Source organism: Suricata suricatta, chromosome 4 (assembly GCF_006229205.1).
Source record: "Suricata suricatta isolate VVHF042 chromosome 4, meerkat_22Aug2017_6uvM2_HiC, whole genome shotgun sequence".
Lineage (NCBI taxonomy): Eukaryota > Metazoa > Chordata > Mammalia > Carnivora > Herpestidae > Suricata > Suricata suricatta.
Window position 1 is genome coordinate 88591962 of NC_043703.1, and position 25924 is coordinate 88617885.

Here is a 25924-nt window from a genome sequence, read left to right on the forward strand (position 1 = left end):
AAAGAAAGGAAAGAAAGCCTTAGTGTTAAGAGATCCACATTTCCAGTCATATGTCCCCTAAGAAGACATATGAGGCCACTTTGTGCCTCTTCGATCTAATATATCGTTTGGGGTTTATTTTGTAAAGAAAACGTAAAGGATTTTATGGCCTCATACAGTGATCGTATTTGAGTTACATTACAGGGTGAGCTGTGTGATCTTACAGAAATGTTTAAAATATAGCCCATCAGCAATGGGGCCAGACCAAGCACCTTGAGAGTAACAGTGGTGAGGAGCACATGACTATCCCCATGTTCTCCAAATGGTTCTTCAAAATTTAGAATGAATAAAATACATGCTTTAGTTTAAAAAATATTTATTATAGAAATGTATATTTAGTTTTAAGGAATGTACTTGACAATAGTGTTAACATATATATTCTTCAAATCTGCAAACTTTACACCCTGAAGATATCTACAAAGCTGGTTTATTTACAAGTTTCAGGAGAAATCACCACTTCCCCAAGACTGCCTGCTGCGCAGGGAAGCCGGCATGGTCTCACCACCGCTTTCATTTCACTCTGTACTTGTAGAAGGAACACAGTGTGTGCGTGAAGTTCCATCCTAGCGCTAGTGACAGGCCGTAGAGCAGAATGAGAGGTGCAAATGGATAAAGAAGAATTACTGTGTTTTTCAAAAATGGCAATGCTGGAAAAGAAACAAATCCAGATACAATTTTTAAAGAAAGTAAATATGACTAATGAACATTCTGAAAGCTCTTATTACAACAGGTGGGGCCAAAAAGAAAGCCACAAGATGTTTTTAATCCAGAAGATGCTGCTCTAAAGCCAGAATAGGCTCCTCTCACTGTGCTGCCCCCTCAGCACGGCTGTACGAGGCCAGGACGAGGGGCTGTTTCAGCAGAAAGGCTGAATGGGAAGCAGATTTGGGACTTGAGAGGTTACAAGTAAGGGACAAACATTAATGAAGACGGTGTGGATCTAAACAGGTAACTGCCTCAGAAGCCTCTAAGAGTTCACCTTAAAGTCCACCAGAGATGCTGTTACGGGAAGAAGATAACTGAGCTATTTGTGATTTCCCAAGACGGAAAGCCTCACACGTCCACTTTGAGAAGGGGAGAGCTCAGCCAGTAAGTGAGGCTTCAGGAAGGAGCTGAATCTCTTAGATATAAAATCTCTCCCCTTTTGTTCAGTACTTAGTGGGTCCCAACCTGAACATCTCTCTTCCAGGAAGCCTCCAAAGTGAAATTGAGCCATACTCAGCTAAATTGTAGGGAGTTGCCAAGAATGAGCAAATACCACGATGTTGCAGTATGCAAATCACAATTTACAACACGTGAAAATTAGAACTATAACCTGTCAACAACCTGCCCGCTGGGTTGGAGAAAGGACTCCCCATGCCCGGAACACGGTCATAATCTGAGGGGGTTATGTGGTCCCTGGCAGAGCAGCCATGTACCTGGCACCAGGGATATTCACAGTAAGGTCCTAATCACTCAGAGGGATGAGAAAAGAAGAGCTGAATACGTGCCTCATTCACACGAAGAAAAGGCAGCGTCTAGCAGGATTTAGTAGGAAATTTGCAAGCACATCCTCTGGTCAGCAGAGGTTGGGCCTGATCTGTGACCATCTGCAGACCCACACAGTGATCGTAACACCAAAGTGCGGCAAAGGTTTTGGGACACATTGAAAAGGCTTGTCGGCGAACCAGCACATGCCTCACTTTACCCCGTGCCCGGGACAAGGACTGGGCAGCCAGGGAGAAAAGGAAGCAGGTTGTGTGTTTCTGCAAATAACCTGGAGATTGTCAATATGGTGTAATGTGGTTCCTCAGAATTCCAAAGTCTCTTCTAGAGCAGCCAGGCTGCTTTGTAGCTGCAAGGCCATGGGACAAGTTACTCAGTTTGTGCCCTCATCTTAAGTAAACCTAACTGCAAAGATTAAATGAGGCAAGCATATAAAAGTAAGCTATCTGTTACTATTTCAACTTTCCCCTCTTCCGGTTTTCGGTCAACCAGAACAATTTGTGACTTACCACTGTATCCTAGGAAGGTGACATAGATATAATAGCCAACTGCCACCAACCATAAGGTATTTCCGACTAAGTAGCCGATAAAGGTGTCTGTCAGGATAACATCTGCAGAAGAGATACACACACTGAGTCTCTTCAGTACATACACTGATGACATTTTATGATCATTTGAGAAGCACCTGCTACTTACGGTTAATGAAGAAAAGCTGGATAAAATGCAGAATGACTAGGAGAGGATAAAAAGCATTCAGATGCACGTCGAAGGCATAGCCCCACTCCACATCATAGTCTCTGCTCTGCCGTTTCACTAAATACTTGTTAGAGATAAACCTAAAGAGCAAAGTTAAAATTTCTTTCATAATACAATAAAGTTAATTTCATAAGTATTTAGTGACTACCTTCTGTGTACCAAGCATTATTCCAGACACTGGAGATAAAGCAGTGAACGGACAAACCTCTGCCTTCAATCTAGTTACAGTCATCAGATGGCATTATGCAGAAAAATTAAGCAATAAAGAAGGATAGAAAACAGCTGAAATGCAATATTGAACAGGATAGTCCTAAGAAGGTATTATCTGGGTCAAGACCAAGGACAAGGAGGGAATTACCTGGGGTAGAGCATTCCAGACAGAGGGGAGTCCCAACACAGAGGTGGAGGACAGAGGAGGTGGCAGGGGACCTGGCCTGGAACAAGTGAGAAGAGAAGCAGGAAATGAAGCAGGGATCCAGACGGTATGAAGCCTATGGCCACTTTAAGAGCTTTGGCTTTTACTCCTGATGAAGTAAGAAGTCACTGGAGTTCCCAGAAGAGTATCTGACTCGCTGTTTGGACGGGGCTTCTCTGACTGCAGATCTGAGAACAGACTCCAGGGACAAGAGGGGAAACAGAGTGACCAGCTGGGAGGCTACTGCAGATAAGAAACGAGCAGGGCTGATAGCAGAGGAGGTGGTGACGTGTGGGAAATGCTATACAGGAGGGCAGAGCCAGCAGGATGTGTCTGCTGCATGTAGAGTAAGACAGAAAATGAACAGTCAAGGATGACTGAGTGGTTTTTGCCTGAAACGAATGGAAGACTGAGTTGCCATTACCTATGTGGGGATGACTGCAGAAAGAGTGGTCTGGGGCAGTGCAGGAGTTTGGATTTGGACCTGTTATGTTGAAGATGCCTATTAAAATGGAGTAAGAAGTCTAGAATTTAGAGGAGGTCAGAAATGGAGATACACACTCATCCACGTGTAGATATTGAAAGCCATGGGCCTGAATGACACCCTCCCCAAAGAAAGAATGTAGATACAGAATAGGTCCAAGGCCTAACACCCAAAAGGTCAAGAAATCTGTAGTAACCAGGAAGGGAAAAGCAGTCAATGACCTACATCTAGCTGTAAGAACAATCGTCACTGGTTCCACAGCATGACCTAGGAGTTCAGTTAAATGATGAGTGAATGAAAAGTAAAATACCCAGATAATAGAAAACTAGACCTTCAAAGGAAAATAATAAAGAGGGTCATTTGTATTATGAACACAACTGCAGAAACTCAGTGGACTTTTATGTGTATGGTTTCATGTCCAGTACAGTTAAAAAAATGCTATGGAAATAAAAAGGAAAACTAACCAAGAGGTCTCAGTACTAGTACTAATAAAACAGTCCTGTATCTGAAAATATCAAAATAATACAGCTTTGTTTGAATAAATTCTAAGTTATCAAAACGTCTTCCATTTTAGCCAAGAACATGGGCCATTTCTAATGAACAGAATAAGGGGCACCTGGGGGCTCAGTCGGTTAAGCGCCCAACTTCAGCTCAGGTCATGATCTTACAGTTAGTGAGTTCGGGCTCAGCATTGGGCTCTGTGCGGACAGCCCAGAGCCTGGAGCCTGCTTTAGATTCTCTCTACTCCCCTGCTCAAGCTCTGTTTCTGTCTCTCTAAAATAAAAAAAATGTTAAAAAGATTTTTTTTTAAAAGAACACAATAAACATCCAGGTCCTCCTGCTGATCCTACCCCTCCGCTTAGTCCTTACATCAGTGCTTCCCAAGCTTTGTCCCCAGTCTGAGTCTCATCTCTAGAACACAGACATTCCTTCTGAGAGAGCTCAGCCGTCTGTGGTCTTCACCTCCCACCTCCCCACTGATGATGCCAGCCACGTCCTCTTGGCCCAGACTATACTAAGTTCAGAGTCCCCGAGCGCAGCGTCTACTGTATCTTTATCTCCACTAAAATCCTCAAGCCACCACAACTCAACATGCCCAACATGGAATGCTTTGTCCTTACCTGCCACTTACTCCTGAGCCAAAAATCTTGTAGGCTCTCCTCCAGAAGGCCTCTGCCTCCTCCCTGCTCTTCCCTCCCTTCTTCATACCTGATTATCACAGGATGCTCTCTGATCCATCTCTCTCCTCTTTTCCTGAGTTCACGGCACTGTCCAGGCCTGCTCTACACTTGTGCCCCCCACCCCCAAGTTGAATCCAGCCCTGCCACTCTTCTTCCGCTTCTTCATGGCCACAGAAGAGATTTTCCCTAAATCTTTACTCCAAAGCCTCCAGTTCCCCACCTCTCTCCTCCACTCCCCAGCCAACCCATGCAGCTATGAGATAAAGTCCAATTCTTTCTTCGGAACTGCACTGAAGGCCACATACCTTCCTGAACTGGGGAGTGTCACCCTGTGCGACCAGACGCAGCATGCTGTTCCTCGTTTCTGGGCCTGTGCCTCTGGTACCAGGAATCGACGATCCCATCTCCCCCAGACACCTCCTCCTGCTGGTTCCTGTGGCGCCTCTGGGAGGACAGCAACCTCCTGTCCTCATTCCTACTTCTAGCACCATTCACAACACAATAGGTTTTCAAAAATATACAGAGTCCTCTTCTATTTGACAGAAACTGTAATATGGACTCAGTAAACGTACTGAGCTCCAGGATCACTTGGTTTCTGTGGCCTTCCAGAGTCTGTGTGTTCATGGTAGAATGTTTGCTACCAGCGATTCCTTTGAAAGCCCTGTTTATTGGAATTGTTTCATATAGAACGTTTTTCATGAGTATTTTCATACTAATGTGTGACTTACATTAGTATTATTTTTAAGCTAAATTTTAGAATTCTAAATTAATGACAGAGCATTTTTTGACTACCAAGCACATACAAAACCTGTATTAGTTAGAAGTAACAAATGATAACAACACATTCGCATCATTAGCAGTTACAGTCTCAGGATGTTGTTTAAAATTCTGCTTAAAACTGCCAAGTATTTTTCATACCACAATCTTTTCAAATACCTTACAAATTAGATAACTAACCCCATTTTACAAAAAAGAAGACTGGGACTAAGAGTTACATAAATGAGCTGCCGTTTGAACCTAGGCCCATCTGTGACTGAAATCTCCAGTGTGTCCTCTGATACCCACGACCCCAACCCCCACTCCACCGCTGGCCCTCTATGAACTCCGTCGACACAGCCATTCCCCTAATCCAGCATGCCAGCCACAGAGGAGCCCGTGTCTCTGAGAACTGAAAAACCAGATGCTGTATTTCTCCACTTAGACCGGCACGCCACCACTGTTAAACCAAACCCAGAAGTCAGACTGCGGACCTGTTCAGTAAAACCTCTGCATGCGTGTGCGTGTGTGTAGGAGCAAGAAAGCACGAAAAGCTTAATATACCCTATTTTGAATGTACTTCATTTAATGTCAGATATTCAGAGTACGATCCCATGAGCTAACGCTCTACAGCTCAAACATCTAGGAGTGACCCGCTGCCAAACACAGGAGGAAACCATGCCATCATCCAGACAACCTGAGCAGAACTGGCTAACTGCCTAATGTTTTTGCAAAACCAGGGACTTTGTTAATATGATATAATCATGATTTCAGTTCACTTATTTGCTACACGTTGACAATACAGACCATCCCCTTAGAGTATTTTCTGATACAAACAGTGACATAGGAGACCAAGTTATAATAATCCTGACAGTCAAAACTGATGCTTTCAAAAGACAAAGTCTGAGATAGTGATGTAGACCCTGAACTCCCTCCCCTCCACGGACACACCAAATCTACACCAACATATGGACTAATTCCTTTGGAGAACTGAGGGCTGACTGAACAGTTTCTGCACAACAAAGGAGAGAGGGGCCGCACACAGAACAGCAGGACAGACAGAGACACGGTAACAACAGGCACCCACCCTGACACTACCAGCTGCCTGTGTGGCGGGACAGAGGCACAGAACCAGGAACAGATTCTCCTGCCCTGGGGGCATCGTTTAAAAGGGCCACCAGAATTTTATTAAAGGAACCAGCCTTTGAGCATCTGCCAAACAGCTAGTATCTCAGCTAGTGGTCCGAGGCCTGGCAAGTGCCACTGTTGCTGTCCCGTCCCTCCCTCCCCCAAAGCCAACACTGACAGCACAGATCGGCGGCCTGCTGCTTCAGGGAACCATGGGACCCTAGCCCACACCAGTCAAGCCCCACAGAGGCACACACAAAAAAGCAGTGGTTTAAAAAACAACTAGAACATTAAAAAACCAACCCTCAGCCAAATGGCCAAGGCCGGTGGGAATGCATTCTGTGGCCAAAGGGGTTGGTGAGTGCCACCATTTATGTCCCCCCACTTGACCTGATCACTCCAATTGGAACAGGGTATGATGCCCTAACTGGCCGGCACTTCAGTGAACCCCACATGCCTAGCCCACACTCACTTCAGCTCCAATTCTACCAGGGACCCCGCTGTGCAGAGTGCCCCGGGACGCCACCCTTCCCCCTCCCCCGGCAGCCTGAGCCCACTTCAACTCCACTGTCCCTCTAGGGCACCCCCAGCCCACGCCCAGTGCTGCTTCAGATGTCCCACTGGGGTGCACCCTATGTACACCACCAAAACCCAGAGCCCCCTACCCCAGCCCAGGCCCACTACAGCTCCCGGCGGCCAAAGCCCGCAGCATATGCAGTCTACAAAGGACATTCCTACACAGGTCCAATCCTTCAAGACAGAAATAGTTGTTCTAATTCACAGACACAAATACAGAAAGTAAAACAAAATAAGGAGACAGAGGAATATACTCCACGTGAAAGAATGAGATTAATAATCTACCTGATAAACAGTTCAAAGCAATGGTCAAAAAGATACTCACCAGACTTGAAACAAGAGAGGTTCGATGAGCCTAGTGAGAACTTCAACAGAGATAGAAAATATAAAAGAGAACCAATCAGAATTGAAGAATACAATACCTGAAATGAAAACTACACTAGAGAGAAACAGCAGCAGATTAAAGGACAGAGAAGAATGGAAGAGCAATCTGGAAGGCAGGAAATGGAAAGCAACCAAGCTGAACAACAAAAAGATATAAATAAAACTTAGAAACAAAAATAAAGATAGATTAAGGGATCATTGGGACAACATCAAGCATATTAACACTTGCATTGTAGGAATCCCAGAAAGAGAAGAGAGGGGCAGCAAATGTACTTGAAGAAATAGCTGAAAACTTCCCTAACCAGGGGAAGGAAACCAACATCCAGTTCAGGAGCACAGAGAGCCCTTAACAAGATGAACCCAAGAAGGGTCACACGAATGCAACTAATAATTAAAATGTCAAAGATTAAAGATAAAGACAGAATCATAATGCAGCTAGGGAAAACAACTAGTTATGTAAAAAGGAAGCCAAATTAAGGCTGTCGGCTGATTTTTCAGCAGAAACTTGCAGGCTAGAAGGATATATTCACAGTGCTGAAAGACAAAAACTACAACCAAGAATACTCAACCCAGCAAGGTTAACATTCAGAATTGTTGGAGACATGAAGAGTTTTCCACACAAAACCTAAAGGAGTTCACAAAACTGGCCTGGCAATGTTAAAGGGTGCTCTTTTAGCAAAGGGGAGAAAGGCCATAAATAGAAGAAAAATGTGAAAGAAAAAATTTCACAAGTAAAAGCAAACATACAATAAAGCTAATAGATCAATCACTTATACAGCCAGTATGAAGCCAGTATGAGACAAAAGCAGTAAAACCAATTACACGTAAAAATTAGTTAAAAGACTTAACAAAAAACAGAAGGTGTAAAATATGACATAAAATATGGAGGGATATAAAAATTTAGTGCTTTTAGAATGTATTCCAACTTGAGTGACCATCAGCCAACTTAGTAAAGACTGCTATACACAGAGAATGTTACATATGAACCTCATGGTAACCACAAACCAAAACCTTTAAAAGATACACAAAAATAGAGAAAAGAATCCAGCATAAAACTAAAGAATGTCATCAACTACAAGGAAGAGAGCAAGAAAAGAAAGAACATGAAATAACACAGAAAACTTACAAGATCGTAGTAAGTCCATGCCTGTCAATAACTACTTTCAATGTAAATGGTCTAAATGCCCCAATCAAAACTCACAACGTACACTAGAAGTCTAGCCACAGCAAACAATAAACATAAAAGGCATCCAAATTGGTAAGGAAGAAGTAAAACTTTAACTATTTACAGATGACTTGATATTATATATAGAAAACCTAAAAGACCCCACAAAAAAACTTCTAGAACTGATAAACAAATTCAGTAAAGTTGCAGGTTACAAAATCGGTGTACAGAAAAATGCTGCGTTTCTATACACCAATAATGAAGCAGCAGATAGAGAAATTAGGAAAACCCATTTGCAATTGCACCCAAAATAATAAGATACCTAGGAATCAATCTAACCAAAGAGGTGAAAGATCTGTACTCTGAAAACTATAAACACTGATAAAAGAAAATGAAAATGACACAAAGAAATGGAAAGACATTCCGTTCTCATGGACTAGAAGAACAAATGCTGTTAAAATATTCATACCACTCAAAGCAATCAACACATGTAATGCAATCCCAACAGCATTCTTCACAGAGCTAGAACAAACAATCCTAAAATGTGTATGGAACCACAAGAGACCCTGAATAGCCAAAGCAATCTTGAGAAACAAAAACAAAGTTGAACGTATCACAACTCCAGATTTCAAATTATATTACAAAGCTGTAGTGATCAACACAGTATGGTACTGGCCAAAAAATAAATAAATAAATAAATAGACACACAGATTAATGAACCAAAACAGAAAACCCAGCAATGAATCCACAACTATATGATCAGTCTTCAACAAAGCAGGAAAAAATACCCAATGACAAAAAAATAGTCTCTTCAACAAATGGCACTGGGAAAACTGGACAGCTACATGCAAAAGAAGGAGACTAAACCACTTTGTTATGCTGTACAAAAATAAATTCAAAATGGATTAAAGACCAAAATGTGAGACCTGAAACCATAAAACTCCTAGAAAGGGACACAGGCAGTAACAGCAATAACTTCTTTGACACTGGCTGTAGAAACTTCTTTCTAGATATATGTCTCCTGAGGCAAAGGAAACAAAAGCAAAAATAAACTAGACTTTATCAAAATGAAAGGTTTCTGCAGAGTGAAAGAAACAACAAAACTAAAAGGCAACCTACTTAGTGGGAAATATTTGCAAATGACCTATCTGATAAAGGGTTAGCAGCCAAAATATATAAAGAAATTCATACAACTCAACACCCAAAAAACCAACAGTCCAGTTAAAAAATAAGCAGAAGACATGAATAGGCATTTTTCCAAAGACAAAGACATGGCCAACAGACACATGAAAAGATGCTCAACACCACGAATCATTTGGGAAATGCAAATCAAAAGTACAATGAGATACCACTGCACACCTGTCAGAATGGCTACAATCGATAACATAAGAAACAACAGATGTTGGCAAGGATGTGGACAAATAGGAACCCTCGTGCACTGCTGGTGGGAACCCAAACTGGTGCAGCCACTCTGGATAACAGTATGGAAATTCCTTCAAAGTTAAAAATAGAACTTCCCGAGGAAGTGTGGTTGGCTCAGTTAGCTAAGCATCTGACCTGATTTTGGCTCAGGTCATGATCTCGGGGTTCATAGGTTCAAGCCCTTCACCGAGCTCTGCACTGAACATGGAGCCTACTTGGAATTCTCTTTCTGCCCCTCCTCTGCTCACTCACTCTCTCAAAATAAATAAAAACTTAAAAAAAAAAATAGAACTATCCTATGATCCAGCAATCACACTACTGGGTATTTACCCAAAGAACACAAGAATGCTAATTCAGAGGGATACATGGACACCTCTATGTTTATAGCAGCATTATTTCCAAAAGCCAAGATACGGAAACAGTCCAGTATCCATAGGTTGATGAATTGATAAAGAAGATGTGGGGTGTGTGTGTGTGTGTGTGTGTGTGTACACACGTGTTCGTACATGCATGTGCCACGCACACGCGCACACACGCACGCACACAAAGGAATATTATTCAGCCATAAAAAAGAATGAAATGTTGCCATATGCAACCCTATGGATGGAGCTAGAGTGTATAATGCTAAGCAAAACAGGTCAGAGAAAGACAACATATAATTTCACGCATACATGCAATTTATGAAACAAAACAAGCAAAGGAAAAAAGCGAGAGACAAAGTAAGAAATAGACTCTTAATGATAGAGAACAAAGAGATGATTATCAGAGGGGAGATGGGTGGGGGAAATGAGTTAAGTAGGTGATGGGGATTAAGGCATGCACTTGTGATGAGCACAGGGTAATGTATGGAAGTGTTGAATTACTGCGTTGTAAACCTGAAACCAATATAACATCACATGTTAACAGAAATTAAAATAAAAACTTAAAAAAAAAAGACATAGGGTGACTGAATGGGTAGGAAAACAAAACCCAGCTATATGTTGCACACAAGACTCATTTCAGACCTAGAGACACGTACAAATTAAAAGTGAAGGGACAGAAAAAGACATTCCATGCAAATGGAAGCCAAAAAATAAAAATATAAATATAAAAAGCCTGGGTAGCAATACTTCTATCCCACAAAATGCACTTTAAAACAAAAATTGTAACAAGAGACCAAAAAAAAAAAAAAAAGCATTACATAATGATAAATAGCTCCATCCAACAAGACACAATTGTAAATATTTATGCATACTACATAGGAACACCCCAATACATAAAGCAAATGCTAACAGATATAAAGACTGACAGTAATTCAAAATAGGGGACTGTAATACCCCACTTACATCAATGGATAAATCATCCAAACAGAAAATCAATAAGGAAGGAGTGGCTGTCAACAACATATTAGACCAAAAGGACCTAACACATACCACCCAGAATAGGGTGCCTGAGTGGCTCGGTCGGTTGAGCATCCAACTCCTGATGTCAGTTCAGGTCATGATCCCAGGGCTGTGGGATCAAGCTCTGCACTGGGTTCCCTGCTGAGCAGCAGAGCCTGCTTGAGATTCTTTCTCTCTCTCTTTCCCCATCTGTCCCTCTCATCCTCCACTCATGCTTGTGCTCTCTAAAATAAAATTTAAAAAAAAAAACCCCACATATATACAGAATACTGTATCCAAAAAACAGCAGAACACAAAATCTTTTCAAGTGCATATGAAACATTTTCCAGGAAATATCACATTTTAGGCCATAAAACAAAGCTCAATAAATTTAAGAAGACTGAAATCATATCAAGATCTTTTCTAATCACATAGCATGAAACTAGAGATCAATTACAAGCAAAAAATGGAAACACAAACATGTGAAGCCTAAATGACATGCTATTAAACTAATGGGTCAACAACAACAAAAACAAAAAAACAAAGAGGAAATAAAAAAAACACCTTGAATGAAAGTGGAAATATAACATCCCAAGAATTTTTGGGGCACAGCAAAAGTAGTTCTAAGGGGGAAGTTCTAACAGGTATACCTCAGAAAAAAACAAAAAGTTCAAACAAACTAACTTTACATCTAAAGAAATGAGATAAGATGAACAAAGCCTGAAGTTAATAGAAGGAAGAAACTAATAAAAATCAGAGTAGAAATAAATGAAAGAGGAAATAAAAAACAATAGAAAAGATCAATGAAACCAAGAGCTAGTTCTTTGAAAAGATAAACAAAATTGATAAACCTTCAGCAAGAGTCATCAAGAGACAGAATTTAAATAAGTAAAATCAGAAATGAAGAGAAATAAAAACACTACAGAAATACAAGGTTTATAAGAGACTACTATGAAAATTTATATGCCAACAAGTTAGATAAATAAGAAGAGATGTATAAATTCCTAAAAAATTACAATCTTCCAAACTGAATCAGGAAGAAACAGAAAATGTGAATAGATGTATTATTACAAGTAATGAAATTGAATCGGTAGTCAAAACCTTTCCAAAAAACAAAAGTCTAGGACCAGATGATTTCACAGACGAATACTAACCAACACTTACAGAAAAGTTAATACCTATTCTTCTCAAACTACGGCAAAAAAATAGAGGAGGAAGGAAAATTTTCAAATCAGATTTATCAGGCCAGCATTACCCTGGTACCAAAACCAGACAAGAACATTACAAAAAGGGGAAACTATAGAACAATATCCTTAATGAATAAAGATCAAAAATACTCAACAAAATATTAGCAAACCAAATTCATGAGTACAGTATAAGGATATTCCACGTGATCAAATGGGATTTATTCCAGGGATGCAAGGACGGTTCAATATCTGCAAATCAATGTGATACACATTAACGAAATGGAGGATAAAAATCATATGATGATCTCCACAGATGCAGAAAAAGCATCTAACAAAATTCAACATTCATTCACAATAAAAATTCTCAACAAAATGCATTTAGAGGGAACATAACTAACCTAATAAAGGCTAAATATGATAAATCCACAGCTAATACCATGCTCAATGGTGAAAGGCTGAAAGCTTTTCCTCTAAGATCAGGAACAAAAGAAGAATGTCCACTCACCACTTTTATTCAGCATAGTACTGGAAGTCCTAGGCATAGCAATCAGGAATTTAGACAAGAAAAAAGAACAATAAAAGGCATCCAGATTGGTAAGGAAACTGTCACTATTTGCTGATGACATGATACTATATGGAAAAAACCTGAAAGACTCCACCAAAAAACTATCAAAACTAGTCAATGAATATACAGAAATCTGTATCATTTCAATAATGAAGTAGCAGAAACTAAGAAAACAATCCCATTTATGATTGCATTAAAAATACCTAAGAATAAATGTAACCAAGGAGATAAAAGACATAAAACTTGATGACACTGATTTAAGAATCTAAGAGGACACAGAAAGGGTAAAGATATCCCATGCTCATGGACTGGAAGAACCAAATTGTTAAAATGCCCATACTACCCAAAGCAATCTATAGATTTAATACAATCCCTATCCAAATGCCAGTAATATTTTTCAGAGAACTATAACAAAAAATTCTAAAATTTGTATAGAACCACAAATAGCCCAAGCAATCTTGAGAAAGAAAAACAAAGCTGGAGATCTTATAATCGAGATATCAAGATATACTACAAAGCTACAGTAATCAAAACAGTATGATACTGACACAAAAATGGGCAGACCAATGGAAGTAGATATAGAGCCAAGAAATAAACTCATACTTACATGGCCAATTAACCTATGACAAAGGAGGCAAGAATATACAATGGGGAAAACAGTCTCTTCAATAAATGGTGTTGGAAAAAGTGGACAGTTACATGCAAAGGAATGAAACTGGACCACTTTCTTACACCATACACAAAATAAATTCAAAATGGATTAAAGACCTAATTATGAGACATGAAACCATAAAGCTCCTAAAAGAAAACATAAGCATTAATCTCTTGAACATTGGCCTCAGCAACATTTTTATGGATCTGTCTCCTCAGACAAGGGAAACAAAAGCAAAAATAATCTATTGGGATTACACCAAAATTAAAGGTTTTGCATAGCAAAGGAAATCATGAACAAAACAAAAAGGCAACAAAGAAAATGGGAGAAGGTATTTGCAAATGATCTATTTGATAAAGGTTAGTATCCAAAATATATAAAGAACTTATACAAGTCAACACCAAGTCCAATTAAAAAATGGGCAGAGGACCTGATTAGACATTTTTCCAAAGAAGATATACAAATGGCCAACTGAATATGAAAAGTTGCCCAAAATCACTCATCATCAGGGAAACACAAATCAAAACCACAATGAAGTATCACCTTAGACCTGTCAGAATAGCTAGTATCAAAACAACAAGAAATAACCAGTACTGGCAAGGATGTGCAAAAAAAAAAAAAGGAACTCTTAAATACTGCCAATAGGAATGTAATCTGGAGCAACCACTGTGGGAAACAGTATGGAGGTTTATAAAAAATTAAAAGCAGAAATACCATATGATCCAGCAATACCAGTACTGGGTATCTAGCCAAAAAAAATGAAAACACTAATTTGGAAAGTTATATGCACACGATTATCTACTGCAGCATTATTTACAAGAGTCAAGATATGGAAGTGACCTAAGTGTCTAACAACAGTTGAATGGATAAAGAAGATATGGGGTGTGTATGTATATATGTATACACACACACACACACACACACACACACACAGACACACACACACACACACAGACACACACACACACACACATACACACACAGACACACACACACACACACACACACACAGACACACACACACACACACACACACATTCTGGAATATTAGTCATAAAAAAGAATGAGATCTTGCCACTAGTGACAGCACAAATGGACCTAGAGGAAATAATGTAAAGTAAGTCAGAAAAGACAAATACTGTATGATTTCACTAACGTGTGGAATCTAAAAAACAAACTGAACAAACAGCAGGAACAGGTTCATAAATACAGAGAACAAACTAGTGGAGGAGATGGCATTGTGGGGATGGGTGGTGTAAGCAGAGGGGAGTAAGAGGTACAAGCTTCCGGTTATAAATCAAACACAAAGACAAAAAATACAGCATAGGAATAACATTAATAATATTATAACAATACTGCATGGTGACACATCCTAACTACACTTAGCAGTTCATAATGTATGTAATTATCAAATCACTATGTTGTACACCTGAAGTTAATGTAACACCGTATGTCAACTATACTTCAATAGTAAAAACAATTTTTAACTCATGCTTTCAGTTCTTCTGTCTCATTTCAATTTCCATCAGCTACTTTGTCTCTAAAAGAAGCAAATGCAGGCTCTATAATAGTACTTGAAAAACCAACATTATGGTACTTACCACATTAAAGTTGATATGAGAAGACCAACGCCTACACAGTCTATGAATACAACCCAAAGGAGCAGCTTTATGGTCTCAAAAAATCCCATGTCCAGAACAAAGCCAAATCCTATGGTGGACACTGAAACAAAGATTTACATGATAAATTCAGGCACTCTGCTAAGTTCTAGGGGATATGGGGCACAGTCCCTGCCCTCCAGATGCCTACATGTGTAGTGGAGGGGACAATCATGTAAACAAAACCCCAAAAATGTGCACATGTACATGAATGTGTGTGTGTATATATTAATTATACATATATATACACACATATAAATACATACATACATATATATATATATATATATATATATATATAAATAAAACAAAGAAATGCAGACTACCCTAGAACACAGAATGGCTACTGAGGTATCTGAAATTTACTGTGGAGTCTAGATTCAGCAGGGTAGTCCCAACATTTGAACCACTAGTTCTGGAAAGGCATTCACATATTTAAGTTCAGGTAAAGGTGGGAAAAAAAAATCTTAAATTTTACACCTAACATCCTAAACGTGCTTAGGACTTTCACACTACATTATTGGAGAACTTAAAAATAGTTTCTCAAGTTTATAGGTAATTTTAGAGCTCTAACTCTAGATTTTGCCTGTGAAATGCAATTTCCAATCTTGATATTCCTTTTCACTGTAAGTTTGCATTTGGTATCAATTTTTTACCAATGTGGTAAATAAAGACATGGAGTGACTCTGTCCTCTCCTTTTCAAAGTTCCAAGGGAACAATTTACCCTGGGATCTGCTTGAAACCTTGAGATCCAGAAAGAACACAACATTCTTTCCTGTGAGATTTTTGAGGCTTCAGCAAAGAAATAGATTCAAATATCTCAAATTCTAACCCACAATATGTTCACAATGAAAGATCCCCCAATGACAAGTTCAATCTAAAACACTAATTTGTTCTTCAACTCCCTTGTAGAGAAACTAACACTTACCACAGAGCCAAATACTTAACAGGACCAAGAAAGCAGGGTCATCTCTGGCCCACTGATCCTTTGTCTGCTTTCGATAATGAAAATTTCTATAAACTCTCTGTGGGGAAGTAAACAGGTAAAGCATCTGCCACGCAGCAAACTCAAAGTCCATCTGCCGAAAACGAAAAAGCCTTCTCAGGTATTTGTAGCGTTTCGCTCCAGCTGTGTGTCTGGCCGCATCCCTGGTATTCAACACTCCGTTCCCCTGCACCGGGGAGTTCACTGAAGTACTTGGCAACATCTTCCTAGATGGAAGAAAAGAATTCTTTTACAAGTAATCTGAAGAAGCATCGGCTACCAACACCCCTCTTCTGAGATATTCAGGAGGGATGGTATCTTACATTTCCAAACTCAATCCTTGGTAACAGGGGGCAAAAGCTAATGGCTCTGAGGCTGTTTTGGGGCTCAAGAACTCCACACTGCTCTTCAGGCAAGGGCAGCAACAGGCCCTTCTGAACTTATTCAGGGTCAGCATGTTTCCCACACTTCACCTCTGTCAATAATCAGGCAGCCTACCCAGGTGGCTGCTGTTAACCGGCAGGGAGAGAGGGAGGGAGGGAAAGAGGAGGCAGGAAGAAGAGAGGGAAGGAGAGACAGAAAAAAAGGCACTAGGCTAGGAGGTAAAATGACCCCCTTAAGAGCACAGAGATGGTTATGGAGACAAAATCCGGTGTTTTCTTGTTTGGGTTTTATTTATTTTGACAGAGAGGGAGAAAGAATTCCAAGCAGGCTTCATGCTGTTAGCAGGGAGCCCGGGGCTGGAATCCACAAACCCTGAGATCACCACCCCAGAAGAAATAGTGGACTGATTTAACCAACTGAGCCACCCAGGCGCCCAAAATCCTTTGCTATTAACCATCAAGTCTTTATTTTTTTTTAATTTTTAATGCTTTTTATTTATTTTTGAGAGACAGAGAGAGACAGCTGGAGCAGGGGAGGGTCAGAGAGAGAGGGAGACACAGAATCTGAAACAGGCTCCAGGCTCTGAGCTAGCTGTCAGCACAGAGCCCGACACGGGGCTCGAACCCACGAACCGTGAGATCTGACCTGAGCCGAAGCCGGATGCCTAATCGACTGAGTCACCCAGGCGCCCCAACCATCAAGTCTTTAAAGGACGAGGGTTTTTTTGTTTTTTGGTTTTTTTACAGCCTATTTGAAACAACGTTATCGACAAGGTAAAAAAAGGCCTATTCACACAGGTCCGTCAGCGCAAGACCATCAAGCAATTCTTAAACTAGAATGTGATATAAAAATAAAACCCAAGTCGATAGTGTTTTACTCCCGGAATAGTCAGCAGTGGTGGAATCAGTGAGAAGCCAGGTAATGGCAGGTCACCGTCCAGCCCCACGTCCCGGCAGCCCCGTTCCCGGCTCCACTCCCCAAACCTCCCGGACACCCGCAGCGCCTCACTGGTCCCAGGTGCTCACGTCTGCCCGGGGCTGCGGGCAGAGTTGCCATATTTAACAAATAGAAGCCCAGGGCGCCGAGTTTTATCTGGATATCAGATACAGGTATAATTTTTAGTATAAGCATGTCCGAAACGTGTCGGACATACACTAAAACGTCGTCCGTGGTTTAAGTGAAATTCAACTGTAACTGGGCGTCCTTAATTTTTTCTGGCAACTCTACCGCAGGCTGAGCAGCCGGACCCGGGAATGGTCACTCCAGAGCCGAGGGACGTCAAGCCGCGAAGGCCGGAGGAAAAGACACCTAGCAAACCCTAGCCGCGCCTGGGCAGACCGGTCTTGAAGCCTCACCTGGAGCCCCGCTGCGGCCTCCAAGGGGTCCAAGCTAGCCCGCCACCTCCGACCCGCAGCCCAGCCCAGCCCCCGCCGGGCCTACTTCCCTTCCCGCAACGTAGCCGGCGCTGGGAGCCCAATGCGTCACTTACGCCCACTTACGCCGCGACCGCAGCCTCTCGGACCCCGTAGTTTTCCGGGGCCCGCCGGAAGTTGTTATGCCGGCTTCCGGTTCCGGCCGTCGTGCGTGTCGCTTGCCCCTAACACGGTCGGAACCGCAGCGGACGGAAACGGTTCTCGGCCGCTGGGGCGGGAGGCGCAGTGATGCCCCGGTATTACGAGGATAAGCCGGAGGGCGGCGCGTGCGCGGGCGTGAAGGAGGACCTGGGCGCATGTCTGCTGCAGTCGGACTGTGTGCTCCAGGTAGCGCAGCCGGACGCCCGGGGCGGTGAGACGCCGGAACCCGAGAGGCAGAGCCCGGCCAAGGTTTCCCGGTCAGCCTGCGGTGGCGGTCTGGAGACGGGGACCCAGAGTTAGAAGTCCTGGGTGTAGATCACAGCTCCAGTTTAATGAACTCGGGCCCATCGGCTGTCGGAGCTTCAGCTCCCTCCGGTGTTAAATTGGAGATAAGGAAATCGCCCCTTTGGGCTTTTTGTAAAGATAAACGATTTCGATTCAGGAATCATATATTAGATGCTACCTGACGCTCTGCTAGGTTCACGAGATATACAGGAGAATAAGACTGGTTTCTTGCGTATGAGAGAATCTAATCAGAGTTTCATAAACCTGGTACACTGTATTGACTAGTAGTTTCTCCTTTCTCCGTTCAATTATGGCTGAGTATATGCTATATTTACTTTCTCTTGGTTTGGGTTTGTTTCTGAGTTGGAGTTCTCTACCTTCTTGGATAAGTTGTAAACGAAGCAGCTCTATTTTTTTCACTGATTTGTATCTTGCTTCCACTGCACTCTCCTCCCCTCACTACAAAAACGTCTTCTCAATCTGCATTTAGTGAGGCAAGCATTGAAGTCCAAAGTTGACTGGGGACCTGGGTAATTTGCTCTTATTTCAAAGGAAAGACAGCTACCCCAAATGGACATCCATCATAAAGCTGTATTAGTATATCTACCGATTCATGATTTACATTTGGTTCACCGATGTTAGCAAGTCGGCGAGACTGGCCACTCCGGTGTGTCGTTTAAGACTTGAGTTGTTAGGAATTTAAGAGGTTCTCTAGTCCCGGTCTCTTACACAGATGAGGAAACTAAGGTACCTTGTATTTATACTCCCCTGTCCAGGGCTGTTTCCAGTCTGCTGCTTCGTTGGTGCAAATATTCAAACCACCTCTTAGTAAATGCCTGCTAAGTGGCAGGCACGGCCCCAGGCACTGGTGATACAAAGATGAATTGTTTCAGCCACTACCTTAAGTGAGCATAGTTTGATGGGAAGAACATACATGTAAGGGGCTAAATTCCTGTAATAAGGGCCGTGTAAGCATTTAGTAAATATTTGTTTAATGATTAGGTTTAGAAACAATACTATGGGAGCCCAATGGACAGCAGTCACTTATTATGCTTGAAAATTTGGAAACTTCTCACAGAGGGGATGACATATGATCTGAGTCTTAAGGGTGGAGTGGTAGATTATCAAGTAAAAGAGTGGGGAATGTGGTGGTTGAGGGGAGAAGCTGAAGAACAGCATGGGCAAGTCAGGGAGATGTGACCAGGGGAAGCTAGTGCCGTCCTAGGCCTGGGGGATAGGGAATGTAACAGAAGGCTTGAGAGGAAGGTTGTCATGTTTGAAAGCCCTTGTATGTCAGAGTGAGGATCCTGGATTTTCTCCTGACACTCAGCAAGCATCAGAAAGGCCATAAAGATGAGCAATCAAGGGAATAAAGTACACAGTAGGACTGAGAAAAGAAACTAGAGGAGGATACTGAAAGCAAGGAGGATACCAAGTTGCTTTTATGCAATAATCGAATCATTTATTTAGTCAACATTTGAGTGCCAAGCCCTAGTTCAGGGGACATACAAATGATTGGGATACATTCCCTCCTGTGTGGAAATTAGATCTCTGGAAAGCTAGAAAACTAGGCAGAGATAATGACCAGGACACATGGCACAGACTTTGCTTTCTCCAGTTGAGTATGTGGCCTTATTGATGCTGGTCAATGAGGAGAACATGATGTTTGTAAACAGCACTTTAAATGGGAGTGTGTACAGTTTATGTTAAATTCATCCTGACTCCAAGTGGAATGTAAAGGGCAGTACTGAGGCAAAGCACTGAGTTTTGCAGATCCAGGACAATATCCTACCTTTTCAGGTAATGTGACTGGCAGGTACAGCATACCACTCCCCTCCTAGGGACTCTGAAGACCAGGGGACATTCTGCTGAGGTCTCTGTCCTGAACAGCCACCTCATTTTTTTTTTTTTAAATGTTTTTGAGAGAGAGAGAGACAGCGTGAGCAGGGGAGGGTCAGAGAGAGAAGGAGTCATAGGATCTGAAGCAGGCTCCAGGCTCTGAGCTAGTTGTTAGCACAGAGCCCAACATGGGGCTGGAACCCATGAACCATGAGATCATGACCTGAGTTGAAGTTGGACGCTTAACTGACTGAGCCACCCAGGTGCCCTGCCACCTCATTTATGATAAGATTTAGCTCCTTTTATAAAGTTAATCTGATCTTTTGGCAGATGGGTGCTATAATCTTCCTTGCCAGTCTTTAACCCACTGGAAAAGCTGCTAGACCTGACTTTAGGGAGGAATTCAAAATAAATATTTAGTTCTAGGAGCTGCAGTGGGCGATAGTGAAGGAACTGTAGGGCTTGAGAGAAGCCCAGGGTAATGGTGGTGAGGATGTCAACCCCTGTGGGGTTAGAGAGAAGGAAAAACAGATTCAAAAGGCAGCTCATGGGTAGACTTCTTAGGATTTTATGACTCCTGGGGGGTCAAAAAGGTTAAAACTATGCTCAAGGAACCTCAATCACAGGTTCTCTCTCCTTTGTGCCTCCAATAACAAGCTCTCAGACCTGCTGACTTCATCATAATTGCCTGGAGATGGAGCAGAGAGCTTAAAAGTATAGATTCCACTGCTCCCCCTGCTCCCCATAATAGTATCCCATGTTGATTCTTGGGCACAGCCATGTTTACGAATCACTGATCTTGACCTCAGAAGGCAAATAAGCATGGGAGTGTATTAGTTAGGATCTAAGTTTGGTACGTGTTATAGAAATCCAGAATAACATTGGCTTAAACAAGATAGAAAATTCTCTTTTGTTCTTGTGTGTGTCTGTACATAGGTCCTGGACAGTTACCCTCAGCCTTCCATAGACTCAGACACCATTGATCTTGTGGGTTTAGGTGCATCATTTGTGTAGGCAACAAACATCCCATCGGCAGCATCTCATTACAGAGTTTTGGGGAAGAACACAGTGCGAGGAAGCTTGCTTCTCTGTTCTGATTTCACTTTTGAAATTCACTGATCTAAGTGACGATTAAAATCTAGAACCTAAGCAGGCAGACAGACTAGAAAGTGGCAAGATTCCTGAGAATCGGGAATGCCACATATGTGGTACTCTGTAGCTTTTTTCACAGTAAAAACAAGAAAGGCAACTGGCACTTGCAAAATAAAGGTTTGGAGGAGCGGTTGCAGTGTTGATAGGGTTGAGGTGTCAAAATCTGTTTGAAGGCAAACCCTGGATGATGAAATGGGGGTTACATGTTTCCCATTGCATGAATGCACCAGATGTTTCTATTTAAGTAGTAAGTATTCTAGGTTCCTTATTAACATCTCAAGTGCTCAGTACCACACTAACAATGTTCTAATTTTAGGGCACCTAATTCTAGCTGTTTGAGCTTTTAAAATTAACACCACACCAAGGTCATTTTATTCTCAGGCAAAACTGCTTGACCCATTTTACACTGGAACTCACCTTGAGTAGGAAGGTTTCATCATTTTCCTTTATGTTGTCAAGCACTATCACTTCTCGGCCTTTTGGCTAAGATCAAGTACATTGTCAAGCACTGCATGTTCTAATGTTTCTAAGCGGCGTATGTTTTATTTAATTGGTAACAATATTAAAGTTTTGATTTTTTTTTCCTTCACAAATTGCATATCACACTTTGATGTCACTAAACCTCAGGTAATTCAGAAAGTTTAAGTCCAGTTGACTTTTTCCAGATGTTGTTTTATAGATTTTATATATTTACTCCTTTATCACGTCTCTCCGTTACCCTTCTCTACTATGTGACATACCCACAAGGCCACTTGACATTTGTACACGTATACCTTCTTTGCTACCTGATTGTAAAACCCTGTCTGAGCCGGAACATCTAGCATTTTATTTTAACCTCCCACCGAACTGATCTGGAACCGTTCTCAGTGTTTTTTTAAATAAATTAGTCGTTGTAAGGGTTTAGTTAATAGACAAATGAGTAGGATAGGGCATCCAAAAAGAAATTTTGCTGCAATTAAATTTTTATCTTGCCTCTTTGAATCGCAAAGCACATATATATTTTTTAATGTCCATTTGTCAATTTTGAGAGAGCGAGCATGAGCAGGGGGTCAGAGGAAGAGGGAGAGAGAACCCCAAGAGAACCCCAACTCTGGCAGTGCAGAGCCCAACCCCCAGCTCGATCCCACAACCCATGAGATTGTGACCTGAGATGAAACCAAGAGTCAGACTGAGCCACCCAGGCACCCCTGAATTGTGAAGTATATTATTGATGCTTCTATGTGTCCAGCATATTTAAACATATGTTTAAATGTGTTAAAGATATCTTTGTTAAAAAATATTTTAAGATTATGAAGAGGTAGTATTAAAATTTTTGTTCCATGTTTACCTTGAAAAAAATACTAAATTTTAGCTCTTACCTCATTTTGCAGTTGTATTTTGTCAAGTCTGATTTTTAATGGTTATAGTTTAAAAAATCTTATTATTTAAGAATCAGAAGTAAGCGTTTCTCCTCTGAGCATTCTTGTAGCCGCTTCTTACCTTGATGGCAAGAAGGGAATGGCTTAGTCCAGTTTTCTTCTTAACTTCCTTTTAGCTTTCACTGCTTAAAGATGAGTTCATTTCACATCAGGCCCAGGCAGACTTACTCTCACAAATATGTGTCAATTCCGTTAACATCTCCCTTTCCTCTTCCAGTTCTGCTTGGTTGTGCTTCTCATATTGGAGAACTTGACTGTTGGGTGTGGGGTGGGAAAATGCAGAGATGCGTTGGAGGTAAAACTGCTTGCACTAAGAGGATGTAACTAGAGACTTTAAAGCAAGTCGATAGGACCTTCCAGAACGAACCCTCCCACTTCCCACTACACCAGGCCTGATCTCTCATATGTCTATGCATGTACACTTGTCTATCTTGACGAGTTCTGGTGTATAAAAATTTTAAAAGCACTGAAGAAACACTGGAGGAAAAAACATTCATTATTACTTTCACCTTTACTCTTTGGCCCATAAAGAGCTAATAATACTAGTTGCCAGATTTTTATAAAACATTTGAAACAAAGGTATCTTATGGACACTGGTGTTTTCAAGAACTTAAGGGCACCCTTAAAGTGCTCCAAAATTATTTGATACACTTTTTATTCTATCGTATTCTCCCTAAACATCAGCAGTCAAAATGAATCAAAAAATATTTTCTCATGTAATTTACTTTTTTCTTTAACTTTTTTTTTTAAAAAAGCACTACTTTCAAAAAGATAGTTCTTTTGTACTTTGTGAGGCAATTCCCCACATATTTATACTGTTTTCTGTGTCCTAGGAAGGAAAATCCCCTCGACAATGTCTGAAGGAAGGAAACTGCCAAGCTCTGAAATACTCATTTTTTGAATGTAAAAGATCAATGGTAAGAGGCTATAGCTTTTGCAAAGCTTATGCTAAAAATTAGGTATATGAAATTAAATATGTGAATGATCTAGCAATTACATATAGGTTGCAAGTGAGATCATTCAGTAAAAAGAATGTAGATAATATTTATGTATTATTTCTACTTTGACACTAGAAAGAGCCATCTAGGGAACTTCTGAGTGGACAAATAGATTGTTATCTTTGTCCAAGGACCCAAGGATTCTTAGCCTTTGTCCAAGACTGATTCACTATTAGTCCTCCAAGATGCCAATTTGCCTTACATACTGATTTTAAAACCCTCCACCTACCCCACCACTCTTAAAAGAGGCTGCACTATGAGCTTTAAGTCAAAGAACATGTAGTCATCCTATGAGTAGGTACTTTAAATACTTTTAATCCCCAAATGGCTAAGTGTTATTTAATATTTAAAGATTTTAAATACATTTGAATATTCATTTTGAGGTTTTTTAAAATGTTTATTCATTTTTGATAGAGATAGTGTGAACAGGGGAAGGGCAGAGAGAGAGGGACACACAGAATTTGAAGCAGGCTCTGAGCTGTCAGCACAGAGCTCGGTGCGGGGCTTGAACTCACCAACCACAAGATTGTGACTTGCATCAAAGTTCGACACTTAACAGACTGAGCCACCCAGACAGATACCCCTTGAGTTGACTTTTTGTGTATGGTGTAAGAAAGTGGTCCAGGTTCATTCTTCTGCATGTTGCTGTCCAGTTCTCCCAACACCATTGCTGAAGAGACAACTTTTTTCCACTAGAGAGTCTTGTCTGCTTTGTGGAAGATCAGTTGGCCATACATTTGTGGGTTCATTTCTGGGTTCTCCATTCTGCTCCATTGATCTGTGTGTCTGTTTTTGCATCAGTACCATACTGTCTTGATGATGACTGCTTTGCAATACAGCTTTAAGTTGGAATTGTGATGTGTTGAAATGTCTCTTTTTCAACATTACTTTGGCTATTCGGGGTCTCTTCTGGTTCCATGCAAATTTTAGAATTTTTTGTTCTAGCTCTGTGAAGAATGTTGGTGTTATTTTGATAGAGATTGCACTGAATATGTAGATTGCTTAGCACCAACATTTTAACAAGACTTGGTGTTCCAATCCATGACCATGCAATGTTTTTCCATTGTTTTGTATCTTCTTAAGTTTCTTTCATAAGCTTTCTAAAGTTTTGAGTGTATAAATTTTTTACTTCTTTGGTTAGTTTTTTATTCCTTGGTATTTTATGGTTTTGGGTGCAATTCAGATACATTTGAATATTAACCCAAACAAAACTTTGAAAAAAATTAAGTTTACTAGAAGAACACATATTGAGTATAGTTCAGAGAAAAATGTAAATATAATTTGGATTCTTCTTGATAAGAAAATCTTTTTTGGGACCTTAAATGGAACCTTTGTTTTTAATGCCATCTTTATCATTTTTTTCTTGGTTTTTTTCCTTGGATTCTTGGAAACTGGTTTACTTCTGTCAAGTAGTGAGACCCTTTATCAAAGCAGTGTTTAATTATGTTTTACAAAATCTGATTGAATTATACATTTATTTTCAGTTGGATGCCAGATCAAGGTTCCGAGGAAGAAAAGGATATTGATGCCAACAAGCTGAAACCAAAATGAAAACAACAAAGGATTTTCTCTGGTCACTTAAAACAGAAGCCTACACAGGAGACACACTTGCCACATCTGATGGGTTATATTTCCCTCCACAAACAGTGGAGAAAATTGATGAGTTCTGTTTTTGAATATGTAAAGTAAATGATTCTCTTCCTCTCAGTTAATTTTGGAAGAAAAATTTAATCGGACAGCTGTGAAGCTGGGAGCATCATAATGTGTATTAAGAATTATTCTAAACCACAAAAAGTGGAAAGATTGTTATTTTCCAGCTTGACTCTTCAACCAGATGACTCAGTTTGCATGTCCTTTGTGAATATTATGAAGGCCACTGGTGGGACTGTTAAAATTGATAACATGCAGTCTGGGGAGAAAATGTCTATTGGGAAGGCATTGGGTAAAGACTTCTACTCAATCTGCCCTATTTAATTCTAAAATAAATTGTCTTTGATTCCTTGGAGGAGAAATGCTTCATTTGCACAGATTCCCTAAAGTAACAACCTCAAAACAATATATCATACAGTAGCAT

At 40.8% G+C, this 25924-nt stretch overlaps 2 protein-coding genes across 5 annotated transcripts; one reads left to right on the forward strand and one right to left on the reverse strand.

Moving 5' to 3' along the window:
* Nucleotides 1-338: 338 nt before the first annotated feature.
* Nucleotides 339-18123, reverse strand: UNC50 (unc-50 inner nuclear membrane RNA binding protein). 3 transcript variants are annotated; one of them, XM_029937198.1, is made up of 6 exons: nucleotides 18074-18123; nucleotides 16144-16427; nucleotides 15158-15278; nucleotides 2221-2360; nucleotides 2034-2135; nucleotides 339-686 (listed from the first exon to the last, which is right to left on the reverse strand). In XM_029937198.1, the coding sequence occupies exons 2-6, from the start codon at nucleotides 16421-16423 to the stop codon at nucleotides 550-552; spliced, it is 780 nt and encodes a 259-aa protein (XP_029793058.1). In that variant the 5' UTR covers nucleotides 16424-16427; nucleotides 18074-18123; the 3' UTR covers nucleotides 339-549. The 3 variants fall into 3 exon arrangements, with proteins under 3 accessions (XP_029793058.1, XP_029793060.1, XP_029793059.1); XM_029937200.1 differs by lacking the exon at nucleotides 18074-18123 and adding an exon at nucleotides 17940-18064 and having other exon boundaries at nucleotides 16144-16423; XM_029937199.1 differs by lacking the exon at nucleotides 18074-18123 and adding an exon at nucleotides 17940-18064.
* Nucleotides 18124-18137: 14 nt separating this feature from the next.
* Nucleotides 18138-25855, forward strand: LOC115289738 (cytochrome c oxidase assembly factor 5). Of its 2 annotated transcripts, none has more exons than XM_029937202.1 (3): nucleotides 18138-18407; nucleotides 23686-23769; nucleotides 25335-25855. In XM_029937202.1, exons 1-3 carry the CDS (start codon nucleotides 18246-18248, stop codon nucleotides 25374-25376), a joined length of 288 nt encoding a protein of 95 aa, XP_029793062.1. In that variant the 5' UTR covers nucleotides 18138-18245; the 3' UTR covers nucleotides 25377-25855. The 2 variants fall into 2 exon arrangements, with proteins under 2 accessions (XP_029793062.1, XP_029793063.1); XM_029937203.1 differs by having other exon boundaries at nucleotides 18141-18344.
* The last annotated feature ends 69 nt before the right edge of the window (nucleotides 25856-25924 follow it).